The sequence below is a fragment of the Vulpes vulpes genome, chromosome X (genome assembly GCF_048418805.1).
Source record: "Vulpes vulpes isolate BD-2025 chromosome X, VulVul3, whole genome shotgun sequence".
In the NCBI taxonomy this organism is placed as follows: Eukaryota; Metazoa; Chordata; class Mammalia; order Carnivora; family Canidae; genus Vulpes; species Vulpes vulpes.
This window is the reverse complement of record NC_132796.1, coordinates 84,903,165-84,919,975: the sequence shown is the minus strand read 5'-3', so window position 1 is coordinate 84,919,975 and position 16,811 is coordinate 84,903,165. Positions and strand designations below refer to the sequence as shown.

The following is a 16,811-nucleotide window of genomic DNA, read 5'->3' as shown; positions in this document are numbered from 1 at the left end:
AAACCTGATGCAGCCTAGATGTCTAACAGTGAGGGACTGGGTACATACTATGGAAAGCTTTGCTATTAAAGAAATCTCAGTGTCAAGAAAATTAATATGGAGATAGAGATTCACAGTTGTTTTATGTAAGTGATTTTTTTTTTGGTATTTTGTGTTTTCTAAACTTTCTGCAATGAACGTGTATTGTTTTCATGATCCAAAGAACCATTCTTTCCCCAAACCACTTGCTACAAATTACATCTTGAAGCTTTATGCACATTGTCATTCTCTATATTCAAGATTAGGGTTTGGCAGCAAAGCTACAGCAGAGTCTACAGATTTTAGGTCGAACTGGTGATTGCTTTGCTCTTCAATATGATGTTATTAGTAGAACAGTCTTTACCATTTGGTAGAGAGGGCTAATTTAGTTCAGAAAACAATGATATAGGGACGCCTGGGTGGTTCAGCGGTTAAGCGCATCTGCCTTTGGCTCCGGTCGTGATCCTGGAGTACTGGGATCAAGTCCCGCATCGGGCTCCCTGCATGGAGCCTGCTTCTCCCTCTGCCTATGTCTCTGCCTCTCTCTTTCTGTGTCTCATGAATAAATAAATAAAATCTTTTAAAAAAGAAAACAATGGTATAAATGAACCATGCTAGAATACAACTATTTCTATATTCCTATACTGAATTTCATTTTCCTCACACAAATAACAACTAAATGTGAGGACAGAATTTATTAGATTAGGCTAAAAACCATCAGTCTTACATGGAAGCACCAAGTAATTGTAAAACAGTACTTTTAGTGTACTATAACAACAGGCTTAGCTGGACAACAGTTGACTTCCAAATTACACTTTGATAATCCATTTGTATCAGGATCATTATTACTCTGGATCCCACATGTCAATGAAAAGGAAAAGTCACGTATGTATTGAAACTTTATTAATGTGGTCACAGAAAATGACGGTAGAACAATTTGAAATTCCTACAAGTTCATGTCAAAAGCAAAAGCATAATTTGCTAGACAAAATGGAAAAGCGTGGCTACAAATTTATCCTTTTAATAAAGAGTAGAATTCCATCGTATTGACAGTGAATATTTCGTCACAAAAGATGTTCATAAAAAAAAGAGAGATGTTCATCAATAATCTTGCTCTACTGTTAAAGACAGTCTACTTAGTATTCATATGCAGGTTCTAGAGCTCAAAGAACAAATTAAACCAAAGAAGCAAATTCTCTAATGTTGAAAAGACACAGCATTCTGAAAGCATAGCTGTCTTCCTAACATCCCTCCTTCCAAATCACCTTCCCTACTTCTTACTCATCTTTCTGTTCTTTTATGCAAAGTAAACATTTTTTTCTTCTATGCAAACACTTACTTTTGACAGATTATTCACACCAAAGCTTACTTAAGAAAAAAACATATTAACAGGAGCAGCAAAAAGTTAAATACTGAAAGAATATGTCTGTGTTCTAGCATTAATGCACTACAACATCTCTGTTAACAGCAAACCCTTAAAAGGAAAGAACATTTTGGTCTTCAGAATTGACAACAGATTCTGGTGTTTTCTTCATTTTCATCTTAGAGAATCTTTCATGGAATGAAACCTCATTCTGTGCAGGAAAGAAAAGCAATGACTTCAGTGGGTTAACAACATTAAAAAACACTCAATGGAATTTGGGTATTGACATAGAGAAAAGACTGGGAGTGATGACCAGAGAAGACCGTGAGTTGGAAGAAACTGCATAGAACTCTTCCCTGTGACCCTAAAAGTATGAAGGAGTTCGCTTGGTCTGTGGTAGAACCACTGAGGCTACCTCCTGGGTTCTTATAGGTGAAACAGTGTCACCAAAGGGCTTAAATTGAAGAGGTAGTGAAGAAAGCATACAATCATCCACAGATTAAGTGGGTAAGCTTCCCCATTGGGGTGAGGGGCAGGCTCACTTCTATGCAGTGGAGATTAGATGACTCAACTCTGCCCAGGAATTTGACCATCTGCCTTGTGAAGACACTCCTAGGGCTAAATGACTTCCAGTTGGTATAATTAGTCCATTACCAGATAGAATACCTCAAAGATCTCCCAAGACTTAACTTCTACTCTCTTCCTTAGGTAGACTGCCACTGACCCTAAGTTTCTCTCTCCATCTTCAAGAAGTAACTTTTTAAAAAAAATATTTCATTTATTTATTCATGAGAGACACAGGCAGAGGGAGAAGCAGGCTCCATACAGGGAGCCCAATGCGGGACTCTATCCCCGGACCAGGATCACGCCCTGAGCCAAAGGCAGACACTCAACCACTGAGCCACCCAGGGATCCCAAGAAATACATTTTTGACACCATCCCAAAACTTAAGTCAGAAGCCAGACTGATACTGCTCTGAGGCACAGGTACTCTCTCTGTTACTCTATGTTACCTATTTTCCACTTCTGGGCCATGTGCTTTTATGTGGAACACAAGTAACCAGACTATGGATGGAACAGGGTGCTCTGGTTAATTTAACCGGTTGGTAACTGAAGGTTGGCAGATGATTCTTTTGATTTCAACCCCTGCTGTAAAAATCTGTTAAAATACATTTAGGTTTTGTTTTTTTTAATACATTTTTTTAATTTAAATTCAATCTGCCAACATATAGTATAACATCCAGTGCTCATCCCATCAAGTGCCCTCCTCAGTGACTGTCACCCAGTCACTCCATCCCCCCACCCACCTCCCTTTCCACAACCCTATGTTTGTTTCCCAGAGTTAGGAGTCTCTCATGGTTTGTCTTCCTCTCTAATTTTTCCCCACGCAGTTTCCCTTTTTTCCTTTATAATCCCATTCACTATTTCTTATATTCCCCATATGAATGAAACCATATAATGTTTGTCCTTCTCTGACTGACTTATTTCACTCAGCATAATACCCTCCAGTTCCATCCACGTCAAAGCAAAAGGTGGGTATTTGTCGTTTCTAATGGCTGAGTAATATTCCATGATATATATAGACCACATCTTCTTTACCCATTCATCTGTCGATGGACACCGAGGCTCCTTCCACAGTTCTACTATTGTAGACATTTGGGGTTTTTTTTTTTTGTTTTCGTTTTTGTTTTAGTATGTAGTCTGGTAAACAGTGTCTCCTTGGCAGGTGAGAACCACGTTGAGCCTTAAGTCAGTACAGATGTAAAATGCACAGTAGATTGAGCTAAATCGATGTTTGACTTGAAGTTCACTTTTAAAAAATGAGTAATTGAGGTCAGCTTATTTTCTTGGCCTTCCTGTCTTTCACAAAAGTGGAAATACAGCGAAGAAATTTCTTGTTTATTAAAGGGATCCAGAGAGGCTTTGGAGAACCACTTATTTTTCCTATACATAAAAGACAAACCTTGTATATACTTAAAATAGACATGAATTCTTAAACATCTCATGGGCATGCTTATGGTGCAGTTCTATTACATTTACCTGATTATCAATTGCTCAAAAATTGAATTTCAGGTATATTCCTCTGAGCTGCTGCAGAGAACTCTTGGTTATAGTTTTTTTTTTTCACTTTTTAGGAGTAAAGCTTTAACCCCCTGTCTCATGTATCTGTCAATTAAGTATAATAGTTAATAAAAATATATTTGACAGGCACTATAGATGAGCAACTTTGGGCCATTCAATTTAGCCTCTCTAGGTCTCTTTTCCACCAGCTATATAATGAAGAAGGCATACTCAAGAATCTTCCAAGTTCCTTTTAGTATTATGATTCCAAGTATTGGGGCTCCTGGATGGTGCAGTTGTTTAAGCTTTTCTTGGTTTCAACTCAGTCAGGTCATGATCTCAGGGTTGTGAGATTGAGCCCCGTGCTGGGCTCTGTTGCTCAGCTCAGAGTCTGATTCTCTCTTCTTCTCCCTCTGCTCCTCCCCTGATTTCTCTCTCTCTCAAATAAATACATCTTAAAAAAAAAAAAAAGATTCTGGGACTCCTGGGTGGCTCAGTCCACTAAGCGGCTGACTCTTGATTTCAGCTCAGGTCATGATCTCAGGATTCTCAGAAGGAGCCCCACATTAGGCTCTGCACTCGTTGGGGAGTCAGCTTGAGATTAGTCAGATCTCCCACTGCCCCTCCCCCAGCTCTCTCTCTCTCTCTCTCTCTCGCTATTAAAATAAATTAATAATTCTTTTTAAAAAAAGATTTCAATTATTGAATCTAGGAATGTTTGCATAGCATCTAAGAGGATCACTTACATGCATTAATCTAGCCTTTTCTATATTGTTACTTCAAAACCACTAGATGAGTTTCGCTACTACTTAAATACCAAAGCAGCTTTACTATTATTTTGATATGGTCTTTCCTATAAGCATTTTGGAACAAAAGTAGCTAGAGCTTCCATATATAAAGAAAATGCATTAGTAGTTGCCTTGGGCTCAGGGGGAGGGAGGGATGGGAGTTAACGGGGAGTTACTACTAATGGGTACAAGGAGTTTCTTTTGGGGATAATGAAGGCGTTGTAAAATTAGATTATGGTGATGGTGACAACTCTGTTAATATACTACAAGCCATTGAATTGTATACCCTAAGCGAGTGAAAATTATGAAATTTATCTCTTGAAGTTATGAAAATTATCTCTAAATAGAGTTGTGATTTAAAAAGTAGCCAGAACACCTGACTACCTAGAAACTAATAAGAAAAGCAGCCTGGCTATCTAAAAATTTTCATTCTTCCATGTTGCAGAGATATCCTCTACTTAGGGCCTCCTGAATGGATGGTGGGTCTCGTTTTTGCGTGTCTTATTAGAACAGCCCTTCATGAAAACAGCACAGAAGATGTGTTTTTTAATGGATGGCTAAACAGTTCAAGGGAAAATGTTAACCACACGCTGTGTCTTAACCACACGCTGTGCCTTCATCTGTTTGGGCTGCTGTAAGTCAATAGACTGGATGGCTTATAAACAACAGACTTTATTTCTCATGGTTCCGGAGGCTAGGAAGTCTGAGATCAAGGTGCCACATGATCAGGTTGCCCTCTGCTGGATTATAGACTGCCAACTTCTACTAGGGCCTCACTAAGAAGAGACCAGGAAGCTCTGGAAGGGGCAGGGGGTAGGGAGGTCTCTTATATAAAAACACAAATCCACACTGGCTTAGGGACCTAATCACCTCCTGAAGGCCCTACTCCCAATGCTGTCACATGGGGGCATCAAGATTTCAACATATGAATTTGGTGGGGGGAAACAAACATTCAGACCATAGCACACAGTCACACTCTGGAAGAGGGAGAGAACACGAGAGCCTAACTGCTGTGTGGTTCTCTTGATATTGTTAACTAAGTTGCTGTAGTCAGTGATTTTAAATAAAATCAGGTATCGTTTTCACTGTCACTTTTTTTTTCTGGTTATAAATACTCTTCCTACAAGGACCCAACTGGACCAAAAACAGTGTTTGAGTCGGCAGACAGAGTGCTCTGAGTAATTAATTAAATACTGGCTTGCTAATTAACATTTAGTCATATTTTCTCTTTTTCTTTGACAACATTCCATAGAATGGGTACTTGTTTGTTGTTGTTGTTGTTGTTTTATTGAACACAATATATTACATTCTTTTTTTTTTTTTTAAGATTTTATTTATTTATTCATGAGAGACACAGAGAGAGAGGCAGAGACACAGGCAGATGGAGAAGCAGGCTCCCTGTAGGGAACCCGACGTGGGACTCGATCCTGGGATTCCAAGGATCACGCCCTGGGCCGAAGGCAGATGCTCAACCCCTGAGCCACCCAGGCGTCCCAATATATTACATTCTTAATTTGAAAAGCAGGTAAGTGTAACGTTCTGGATGTGGTAAGCATAATTCCAAAAGTGGCCCCCACAGGGTTGCCTCAGAACTGTGAATGTGATGAGATACCACATCTTTGGCAAAAGAGACCTTGTAGATGTCATCAAAGTTACGAGCCAATTGACTTGAGAAAAGGCAGACTACTGTGGCTTATCCAGGCTAGCCCAATCTAATAATGGGATAAAAGCAAAAGAGGGGGCAAAAGGAGAAGTCAGAATGACTCAAAGAGAAGGAGGGGTGCCTGGCTGGCTTGGTTGGTAGAATGTGCGACTCTTAATCTTGGGCATGAGTTTGAGCCCCACATCAGATGTAGAGATAACTTAAAAAAAAAAAAAAGAAATTAAAAAAAAAAACCTAAAACAGGGCAGCCCGGATGGCTCAGAGGTTTAGCGCCACCTTCAGCCCAGGGTGTGATCCTGGAGACCTGGGATCGAGTCCCGCATCAGGCTCCCTGCGTGGAGCCTGCTTCTCCCTCTGCCTGTGTCCCTTTATCTCTCTGTGTCTCTCATGAATAAATAAATAAACTCTTTAATTAAAAAAAAAAAAAACTAAAAGAACGAGGACATGACATGACATGTTGTTGCTGGTTTGAAGATGGAGGGGGCCTGCAAGAAAGGAAATTCAGGCTACCTCTAGAAGCAGGGTGACCCTTCACTGAGAGCCAGCAGGCAAATAGAAACCTCATTCCCACAACCTCCAGGAACTAAAATTTTCCAACAACTAGAAGGAGCTTGGAAATGGATTCTTCCCCAGAGCCTCCAGATAAGCATACAGCCCAGGGCCAGCAACCTGATTTCAGCTCCACAAGGCCCTAGGTAGAAAGCCAGCCCAGTGCACCTGCACATCTGACCTATAGGACTCTGAGATGATAAAGGAGTGTTGTTTTATTTTTTCAAGATTTTATTTATTTATTCATGAAAGACAGAGAGAGAGAGAAAGGCAGAGACACAAGCAGAAGAAGTAGGCTCTCTGCAGAAGCCGGATGTGGGACTCGATCCCAGACCCCAGGATCACACCCTGGGTCAAAGGCAAACGCCCAACTGCTGAGCCACACAGGTGTCCCCAGGAATGCTGTTTTAAGTGGTTTGTGGTAATTTGTTTACGCAGCAATAGAAAACTAATATGCTAGGCTTTTAAAGACTTTAACCTCTTCTTTACGTGTACTGGTGGAGACAATATAAGAGTAGAGGGGCACCTGGGTGGCTCAGTTGGTTTCCGCTTGAGTTGTGAGGGCTGTGCCCTCAGTGGGGAGTCTGCTTTCTCTCCCTTTTTGCCCTGTCCCCCATCTCATGCTTTTTCGCTCTCTCTCCAAAATTAAATAAATAAATAAATAAATCTTTAAAAAAAAAAAAAGAGTAGAAAGCCCACAACTTTGTAGCCACACAAACCAAATTTAAATATATCATTCAAAATCTGAATTATGTTATTAGTTGTACTGCTTTGAGGAAGTTAATATACTCTATTGAGCTTATTTTATTCATCTATAATATGGAAATGTTTATACCTACTTCACAGGATTGCTGGAGATTAAATAATATCACAAATGCAAAAGTGCTTAGCACAGTGCCTAGCACATGATAGGCACTCAATAAATGCAGCTTATTATTATTAATATGTTCCTATGTCCACAGCTCTTTAAACCCTTCCACAGGGGCAGCCAGAGTGGCTCAGCAGTTTAGCGCCGCCTTCAGCCCAGGGCCTGATCCTGGGGTCCCAGGATCGAGTCCCACATCAGGCTCCCTGCATGGAGCCTGCTTCTCCCTCTGGCAGTGTCTCTGCCTCTCTCTCTCTCTCTCTGTGCCTCTCATGAATAAAATAAATAAAATCTTAAAAAAAATAAACCCTTCCACAGATGCCCTTGGTTAGGCCCATTTTGAAGGGAGTATTCCTTTCATGGCTATAGTTCTGAAAGGATACACAAATGCTCCTGAAAATTTCACCTGGCAAAGTCATCCATTCTTGAAACTAAGGTCATTTGGAACACTGAGATTTGCTTAGCATGTCTGGTATGTATTATAAAGAGCAGATGGGGGGATCCCTGGGTGGCGCAGTGGTTCGGCGCCTGCCTTTGGCCCAGGGTGCGATCCTGGAGACCCGGGATCGAGTCCCACATCGGGCTCCCGGTGCATGGAGCCTGCTTCTCCCTCTGCCTATGTCTCTGCCTCTCTCTCTCTCTCTGTGACTATCATAAATAAATAATAATTAAAAAAATATAAAGAGCAGATGGTTTTAATCTTAAGAGTAAAAGTGAAAAATCTTCATGGCACTAAATTTTTTAGGGTGACAATTCCTGCACGCTTTAAGTAGAAAGGGTACAACATCAAGACATTGATACTACCATAGCAAAATGAAGCATGGAAATCTCAAACATAAACATAAAATCAAGCCAGGCAGTTTTACTTGGGAATTTTCTGGTTCTATATTAGGATCGTTAACAGCAATTGTTATGGATTGTTCAGAATCAGATTCTAGAGGCCCTCTGCTGTAAGTTACCTTTATTTGTTTTTGTTTCATTTTTCCCCTTAAAATAATAATTAAATTTAATTGTACAAATGTCTATCAGCAATTACCTTTCACGTCTTAGATCATTTTCATGGAAGCTGTGGTCATCTTCTGGTGACATCTATACGGGAAAAGTTGAAACAAATCATGCAAAAGCCTTCCATACTCTGCACAACATGCTTATTTTCTACATTCTCAATTGACTAACATTTTCAGTAACAATTTTCTCTTTGCTTGGTCCTCGGTCTACCATTTAATTTCAGATTTTTGGGATGCCCGGGTGCCTCAGCAGTTGAGCATCTGCCTTCGGCTCAGGACGTGGTCCAGGAGTTCCAGAATCGAGTCCCACATCAGGCTCCTGCATGGAGCCTGCTTCTCCTCCCTCCATGGAGCCTGCTTCTCCTCCCTCTGCCTATGTCTCTGCCTCTTTCTGTGTCTCTCATGAATAAATAAATAAAATCTTTAAAATAATAATAATAATAATAATTTCAGATTTCTCTCCCCTATTCACAAATGCAAGAATGTCAAAGTCAGTGGGCCCTTAGAGATCAAGCACTCCAACCCCCTCATGTCACAAAATAGGAAATGAGGATTCAAAAAAGTCAAATGCCTTCTCAAAGGCCGTATAGCTTATAGTGACCCAGAAGAAAATTCTCAAGATCTAGATGTGGCCTGGATCCATACGATACTTGTCTGGATCTAGAAGAAAGATAATAATTGTAGATAAAAATCTATTGTGTGTCCTTATAACCTTTCTATAACATGCCTGTGATATTGACTATATTTAATATAACTAAGTGGGGGGGTGCCTGGTTGGCTCAGTCAGTAGAGTGGGCAATTCTTGATCTTGAGGTTGTGAGTTTGAGTCCCACCTTGGATATAGGGATTACTTAAAAAAATTTTTTTAAAGATAGTTAAGTGATATAGAGAATAGTATTATCCTAATAATTTTAGAAAGTGTTACCTGTATACCAATCAGACATTCATGTGCAAGTTAGGATTATTTTTCCAATAATTAGTTTAAATCCCTTATCCCTATAATTACTTTATAAATGACAACACAGGTTACACTTACATGAGGTCAATGAGACAAACCAAAGCATAATGAAAACATTCCATTCAAAGGTTAACCACCCCAGATCACTCCATAACTGAAATGGTTTCAGTGCACCCAGGTATGCGTAGCTAGTGTTTGGTGGTTCAGCTGTTTTTACAAGAAATCCTAACCACAGTTACAGTTTGCAAGCAGATTTGGTACTAAGAGCCTCACAAACAATATAATAGCAGCCCCAAAGTCCATCAAGCCAGCATATTTTAAAAGCACCACAACACGTGGAAGTATTCTTCAAAGTTAATGGTTACAGGTCAAATACCCTCTTACTGGAAAGTTTACGTTCAAGCTGGAAGCACATACTACGGTTTATAAGTAAACATGTTACTGAAGGCAGCCCGAATTCAACATGGATGTGTGTCTAAGGGTAACGACTCCATGAGTTAAACAGAGCCTCACACATGCTCTCCCATGTTCTACTATCAGCAACACTAGTCCTTGCCAAAAACCAAAGAAAGATAAAAATGCCTCTAGAATGGAGGTACAGTTTATGCAAACCAGTGGCAATCAGAGCAGATTATCCAGGAGCGTAACTAGGTGGTAGAGGAGCCAGGGCAGGAAAAATGAAAATAGGAGCCACGGAAATGGGGGGGAAAGGGCAGGAATTAGAACTCGAAGCTATTGGAAGAAAGGGATTTGAGCCAATGTGGTTATTTCTAAAATGAACTGATCGGTGCCATTTCCTTCCTTAAGGTCTTTCGATACTTCTATGTTGTGCTCGATAGCAAATCCATACTCCGGCATGGCACACAAGCCCTCCATGGTCTGGCTTCTGATCCTCTACCCCTTCACACTCACCTCTCAAGAGCTCTACCCACACACTTTACACTTGAGCTCAGTGGTTTTCAAACTATTTTTTTTAAGTGGCAAAATAGCTAGTTCTAACAAAATCTTATTTGGCATCCCAGTATGCACAATACTGGAAAGCAAAAGTGCCTTCATTGCCCCTAAGGCACCTCTTCGAAACGCTACAGTACATAGTTTGAAAATTACTGCAGTCTGGTCAAACCAAGCTAATTGCAGTTTACCAGACACATTGTGCTTGCTTGCTCGCTTTCCCTCTTTCTTTTTTTAAAGATTTTATTTATTTATTTATTTATTTATTTATTTATTTATTTATTTATTTGACAGAGAGATTGCATAAGGACAAGCAGGGGGAGTGGCAGAGGAAGAAGGACAAGCAGGGAGCTGGACTCAATCCCAGGCCCCTGGGATCATGACCTGAGCCAAATCCAAGAGTCAGCTGCTTAACCAACTGTGCCACCTGAGTGCCCCTCATGCTGTACTTTCTTTCACTTCTATACCCCTCCTCTGACTACAATGCCTTTCTTATATTTTCTGCTTTGCTTACTTCTGCTCAGCCTCTAGGACTCAACTCAAACTCTCTCTCCTTTTGGATGCCCTTCTCTGACCTCCCTACCTGGTTTGTACCTTGGGCCCACCTCTATCTAGGTATCTTTGCTATGCTTTCTCTCTCTCTCTCTCTCTCTCTTCCCCCTCCCTCCCTCCTTTCTCTCTCTCTCCCTTCCTTCTTTTTCTTTCTTTCTTGGAGTAAAGATTCTTTCTCAAGTACATAGCACATTTATGGCATATAATAAGAGCTCAAAAGTGTTAAATGAAGAAATACTACAAAGAAGTAGAGAAAGAGGGGACTAAGAAAAGGCCATTGAATTTGACAACAAAGAAGTAATAAAAATCTTTGATAGCAAAATTTATTGGAATGGTAGGAACTGCTGTTCTTGAATGTTCCACATTCAAGAAATGAATGGGCCAACAGAAACACTTAGGAGAGTGTAGCTGTTTCTATCTGGAAGCCTACTAGAGATTTTGTTCCTATTTTTAAAATACTCATATTTGCTTGGGCAGCCCGGATGGCTCAGCGGTTTAGCACCACCTTCAGCCCAGGGTCTGATCCTGGAGATACAGGATGGAGTACCACGTCGGGCTCCCTGCATGGAGCCTGCTTCTCCCTCTGCCTGTGTCTCTGCCTCTCTTTCTCTCTGTGTGTCTCATGAATAAACAAATAAAATCTTAAAAAAATAAATAATAATAATAAAATAAAATATTCATATTTGCTCCTCTATTCTCATGGGGATTTTTTTTTTTACTTCACGTTAAAAATCTCTTGAGGGGCACCTGGGTGCCTCAGTCGATTGAGTCTGCCTTTGGCTCCAGTCATGATCCCAGGGTTCTGGGATACAGCCCCACATTAGGCTCCCTGCTCTGTGGGGAGTCTGCTTCTCCCTCTCCATCTCCCACTGCTTCTGCTCTCCCTCTCTCTCTCTCAAGTAAATAAAATCTTTTAAAAAAGAAAATCTCTTAAATAACAAATAAGCATATATATGTATAAAATCTGAATCATAGAAAATTAATTAGAATTTAAGGACTTTTAAAAAGGCATGCATTTTTAAAGTAATCATGTCAATATGGCCATAATCAACATTTGGTAATTATAATGAATAATTTGATATAATCATCATAGTAATAATAAAATAATAAGAACCACAATTTATAAAATGCTTACCACAGTCCAGTCCCTGTGAAATCCAATTTATAGAATGCTTACCACAACAGTCTCTACCCTAAAATGTTTACATTTATTTCAATTAATCATTGCAACAACAACCTGGGGGATCAATATTATTCCCATTTTATAGCTGAGAAAACAGGCTCAAAGCGACTTGCTCAGACTTCCTTGGCTACCATGTTTCATTGAACCAAAACACCAAGATTATAAAATGCACTGTTATTTTGCATATCATTGAGAAAGCTTTTATAGCTTTTCAATTTAACTATGGTATACCATTGAATATAAGGCACTTCCTGATTTCAGAGATAGTAAAACCTAAAAAAAAAAAAACTGTATATCTTGAAATTGATTAGATATGGTAGTAAGTGGTAGAAATATGATACCATCCAAGCATGAGTCCAGCCCCCATTACTCACTAAACCGTGACAGTCATATCTCTTTAGCTATCTCATAGATGTCCTTCATTCTAATGCTATTTAGAGGGGGATAAAACTAATATTGAGAGCAGGGGAGGTGATGTGTTCAAGGTCATACACACAGCTGGTAAATAGATTAGCCAGGAAGGGAAGCCAAGTCGCTGAGACCCAGATTAGAACACTTTACATTATATTACACTGCCATTTAAGCTAACCTGTCTTTTCCTATGGGTAAAGAAGTTGGAAAAAATACCAGAGGGTCATGTGTGGGAAAAAGTATTAGGTATTTCATGTAGGAGCTACATCTACTCAATAGAACATTTCACCTAAATGCTTGTGTCAGGGGTGCCTGGCTGGCTCAGTTGGAAAAGCATGTGACTCTTGATCTCAGGGTCTTGAGTTAAAGCCCCACTTGGGGTGTAGAGATTACTTAAATAAATACGACTTTTAAAAATAATACATATTTATGTGAAACACATGGGTTCTATATTAAAGATGGAAGTTTCCAGCAAAATAGATTTAATTGGCTTAATTGATATACAGCATTTCTTGTGATTGCTATTCATAGAACTCCAGTAAATAAATAAATAAAATAAAGACAGTATCCTAGGGATTCAATAATTGTAAAAGTGTATTTAAAATAATACATGTAAAAAATGAATAAAATAATAAAATAAAATAAAATAAAATAAAATAAAATAAAATAAAATAAAATAAAATAATACATGCTAGTGGGGCACCTGGCTGGCTCAGTTGGTAGATCATGGGGCTCTTGATCTCAAGGGCATGAGTTCAAGCCCCATGTTGGATGTGAAGCCTACTTAAAAAGAATAATACATGCTACTAATAAGTTTTATTTGTATAATCCTATCTCACTTGAGAGGCTCAGAGGCTAAATAACATAAGGTAGCATGAGGGTAATGGAACTGGGAACCTTTGGCAAGCAATTGTACCACAAGGCTGGAAACACATGACTCACATAGACATGTGTGACATATGTGGCTTCCTCTTACCTTGCTGTTGGTAAAAAAGGTTTTACAATGTCTTAAAGTAATCATCAGTACAAGCAGATGCCAAAACTAACTAGGAGAAGAAAAGTAGCTACAAAAAGAAAAGCCTATTCTAATGAAAATGATACGGAAAAAACTACATAGACTCTGTACTATTAATACTGAAAGTGCAGATCCTTACCCTTCGATTCTTATTCATTTGATCATGTCTCTGCTGCATCTGCTTCTGGAAGCATTCATCCCTTCTTTTCATTATTAAATACCTGATACGAATCATAAATGGTGAAACTTTAAAAAGCAACCTTTTAGTTCAAAAGAAATTATGTAAAACATAGATCTTCAAGCAATGTTATGTTATTATATGTATTTTGATGTCTGGTTTAAGACAAGATACTAGAATTAGAATACAGAAGAGTGTTTTGATAAATGATTTTTAGCTTAGGTGTGAATTATTACTTACCGCACGCATCACAAAGATTAGACATTAGCCAGGCATTTGGGTGACCATTTTTGTTTAAATTTTTTTCAGGAGTGATGTCAGCAAGATGGTATTTATGGATTCAATGCTTTGTTTCCTCAAAATTCCTAAGTTGAAGCTCTAACCCCCAAGGTGATGATATCAGGAGCAGGGGCCCTTTGGGAGGCAACTAGGTTTAGATGAGGGACGCCTGGGTGGCTCAGCAATTAACCATGTGCCTTCAGGTCAAGGCATGATCCTAGAGTCCTGGGATTGAGTCTCACACCGGGCTCCCTGCATGGAGCCTGCTTTTCCCTCTGCCTGTGTCTGTGCCTCTGTCTGTGTGTCTCTCATGAATAAATAAATAAAATTTAAAAATCTTTTTTTAAAAAGTTTAGATGAGGCTGGGGTCCCCACGATGGGATTAGTGTCCTTCTAAGAAGAGGAAGAGATCAGAGTTTACTCTCTCTCCACTATGTTAGAACACAGAGAGAAGGTGGCTATATACTAGACAGGAAGAAAGCCCTCACCAGAACCCAACCTTGCCAGCCCCCTGATGTCAGACTTTCAGCTCCAGAACTGTAAGAAATAAATTTCTATTGTTTAAACTACCCAGTCTGTGGTATTTTGTCATGGCAGCCCAAGCAGACAAAGACGATGGCAGACTAGGAAGCTATAGGCCCTCCTTGCCTGAGAGATACACTAAATTAAAAACAATATAAAAAAAAGATACATAGACTAGAAGACTTCTATGAGAACTCCAGAGACCAGCTGAGAAGCTACAGCACCCAGGCCATTGTAAAACCAAGAAGGGATTCCAGTGAATGGGGTAGGAATATTCATGACATTTAGTGCACCCATCTGTGTCCCTTCCCCTATGGTCAAGCATAGAGCATCCGGGAGGAAACCCCTGTATTAATTAGGGCTCCTCCCTTGGGGAGGAAACTACAGAGTGGACCTTTTTATGCAATGTTCTGGTTTCTCTGGGGGCTGCCTGAGAGGCTGGTTTTTGTCTCAACAGACTCAGAGCATTCATGGGACTGGTGCCAGAGTTCAGAAGCTACTGAAAACAAAAGGTAAGCAACACATTAGAGCTACAGTTCTGTAGGCAGATGCTAAGGGGCACAAGAGATTATGCAAAGTCTGACAGGTGTTAGAGCTCCCAGATAGTAGATTGGTGGTCTTCCCCTGCATGAAGCCAGTACACAAAGACTGGGAAAGGTGTTTGTTGTTTCAAACGCCCAAATCCCAGCAAAAACTATAAGACACACAAAGAAAAAGAAACGTGGTCCAATCAAAGGACCAAAATAAAACTATAGAAATCAACCCTGAAAAATGCAGATCTATGAATTACCTGAAAAAGAATTTAAAATAATGACCATAAAGATACTCAATGAGCTAAAAGAGAACACAGACTAAAGGAAATCGGGAAAACCATGCATGAACAAAATAAGAACATCAGCAAGGGGCAGCCCTGGTGGCTCAGCGGTTGGTTTAGTGCTGCCTTCAGCCCAGGGCCTGATCCTGGAGACCCGGGATCGAGTCCCACGTCGGGCTCCCTGCATGGAGTCTGCTTCTCCCTCTGCCTGTGTCTCTGCCTCTCTCTCTCTCTCTTTCAGGAATAAATAAAATACATTAAAAAAAAAGAAGAAGAAGAACATCAGCAAGGAGACAGAAACTATGAAAAATAATGAAGCAAACCCCGGAGCTGAAAAATACAATAACTAAAATGAAAAATTCTTTAGATAGGGTTCAACAGAAGATTGGATCAGGCAGAAAAAAGAATCAGCAAACTGGAAAACAGGTCATTTGAAATCATTGAATCAGAGGAGCAAAAATAAAAACGAATGAGAAGAGACCCTAGGGATTTATGGTACATTATCAAGCTGGACAATATATGCATTGTGAGAATCCCAGAAGGGGAAAGAGGGGCAGAGAGTTTCTTTGAAGAGATAGAAGCAACCCAAATGTCCACTGATGGGTAAATAAAGTGTGATATACACAATGGACTATCATTCAGCCTTTAAGAAGAAGTAAATCCTGTCACATGCCACGACATGGGTGAACCTTGAGAACATTACACTAAGTGAAATAAGCCAGTCACACAAAAAAAACCAATACTATGTGATTCCACTTACAGGAGATATCTAAAATAGTCAAAGTCACAGAAACAGCAAGGAAAATGGTAGTTACCAGGGGTTGGAGTGAAGGAAAAATGGGAAGTTATTATTTAATGGGTACAGTTTCAGTTTTGTGAGATGAAGAAGCTCTGCAGATTTGTTTCACAACATTGTGACTATACTTAATGTCACTCAAGTGTACACTTAAAAGTGATTAAGATGGTAAATTTCATGCTGTTTTTTTACAATTATTTAAAATAAAAAGACAAAATTCAAGAACCCTTAAGATGTTGCTGGTTGGCATAGATCCTTAGCCACATAGTCCAAATTTCTCCTTTCACATATTAGGAGATTGAGATCCAGAGATAGTAACTCCCTCAATCCACTAGTGACAGAGTTGGGACATAAAGCCATGTCTTCATATTCTTAACGTTGTTTCTGCTCACTCATACTTTTAGGGGACATTTCCTTAAAAAAACACAGACCAGATTCTCACTGGCATCTTCTTTCAAGAAATAAGAAAAATACTAACAGCTAGGTAACAAACAGAGCTAGGGAATAGTGAAGAATTGGGGAATAAAAATAGGGAAATCAGTCTGAAGAAGACTTCTGTTTTCAGACTGATACATAGTAAATTAGGGATTTTCAACCCAAAGATCTGATTTGTCAATTATAACCAGGTTTGAATCTGTTTCAAGAATTACTTGCAGGACGCCTGGGTGGCTCAGTTAGTTGGGTGTCTGCCTTTGGCTCGGGTCATGATCCCGGGGTCCTGGGATCAAGCCCCACTTTGGGCTCCCTGCTCAGCAGGGAGTCTGCTTCTCCCTCTGCCCTGCTTGTGCTCTCTTTCTATCTCAAGTAAATAAATAAAATCTTAAAAAAAAAATTATTTG

The 16,811-nt window shown here is 39.7% G+C and overlaps 1 protein-coding gene across 1 annotated transcript in view; it reads right to left on the bottom strand.

Annotated features, from left to right (window-relative positions):
* Positions 1–906: 906 nt before the first annotated feature.
* The window catches only part of LUZP4 (leucine zipper protein 4), a 38,140-nt gene continuing 22,235 nt past the window's right edge, over positions 907–16,811 (bottom strand). Inside the window, exons 5-7 of the mRNA XM_072744324.1 lie at positions 13,523–13,604; positions 8,343–8,395; positions 907–1,592 (exon numbers count right to left, since the gene is read on the bottom strand). Coding sequence (XP_072600425.1) covers positions 1,556–1,592; positions 8,343–8,395; positions 13,523–13,604 — 172 coding nt within the window. The 3' untranslated portion in view covers positions 907–1,555. The remainder of the gene's footprint in view (positions 1,593–8,342; positions 8,396–13,522; positions 13,605–16,811) is intronic.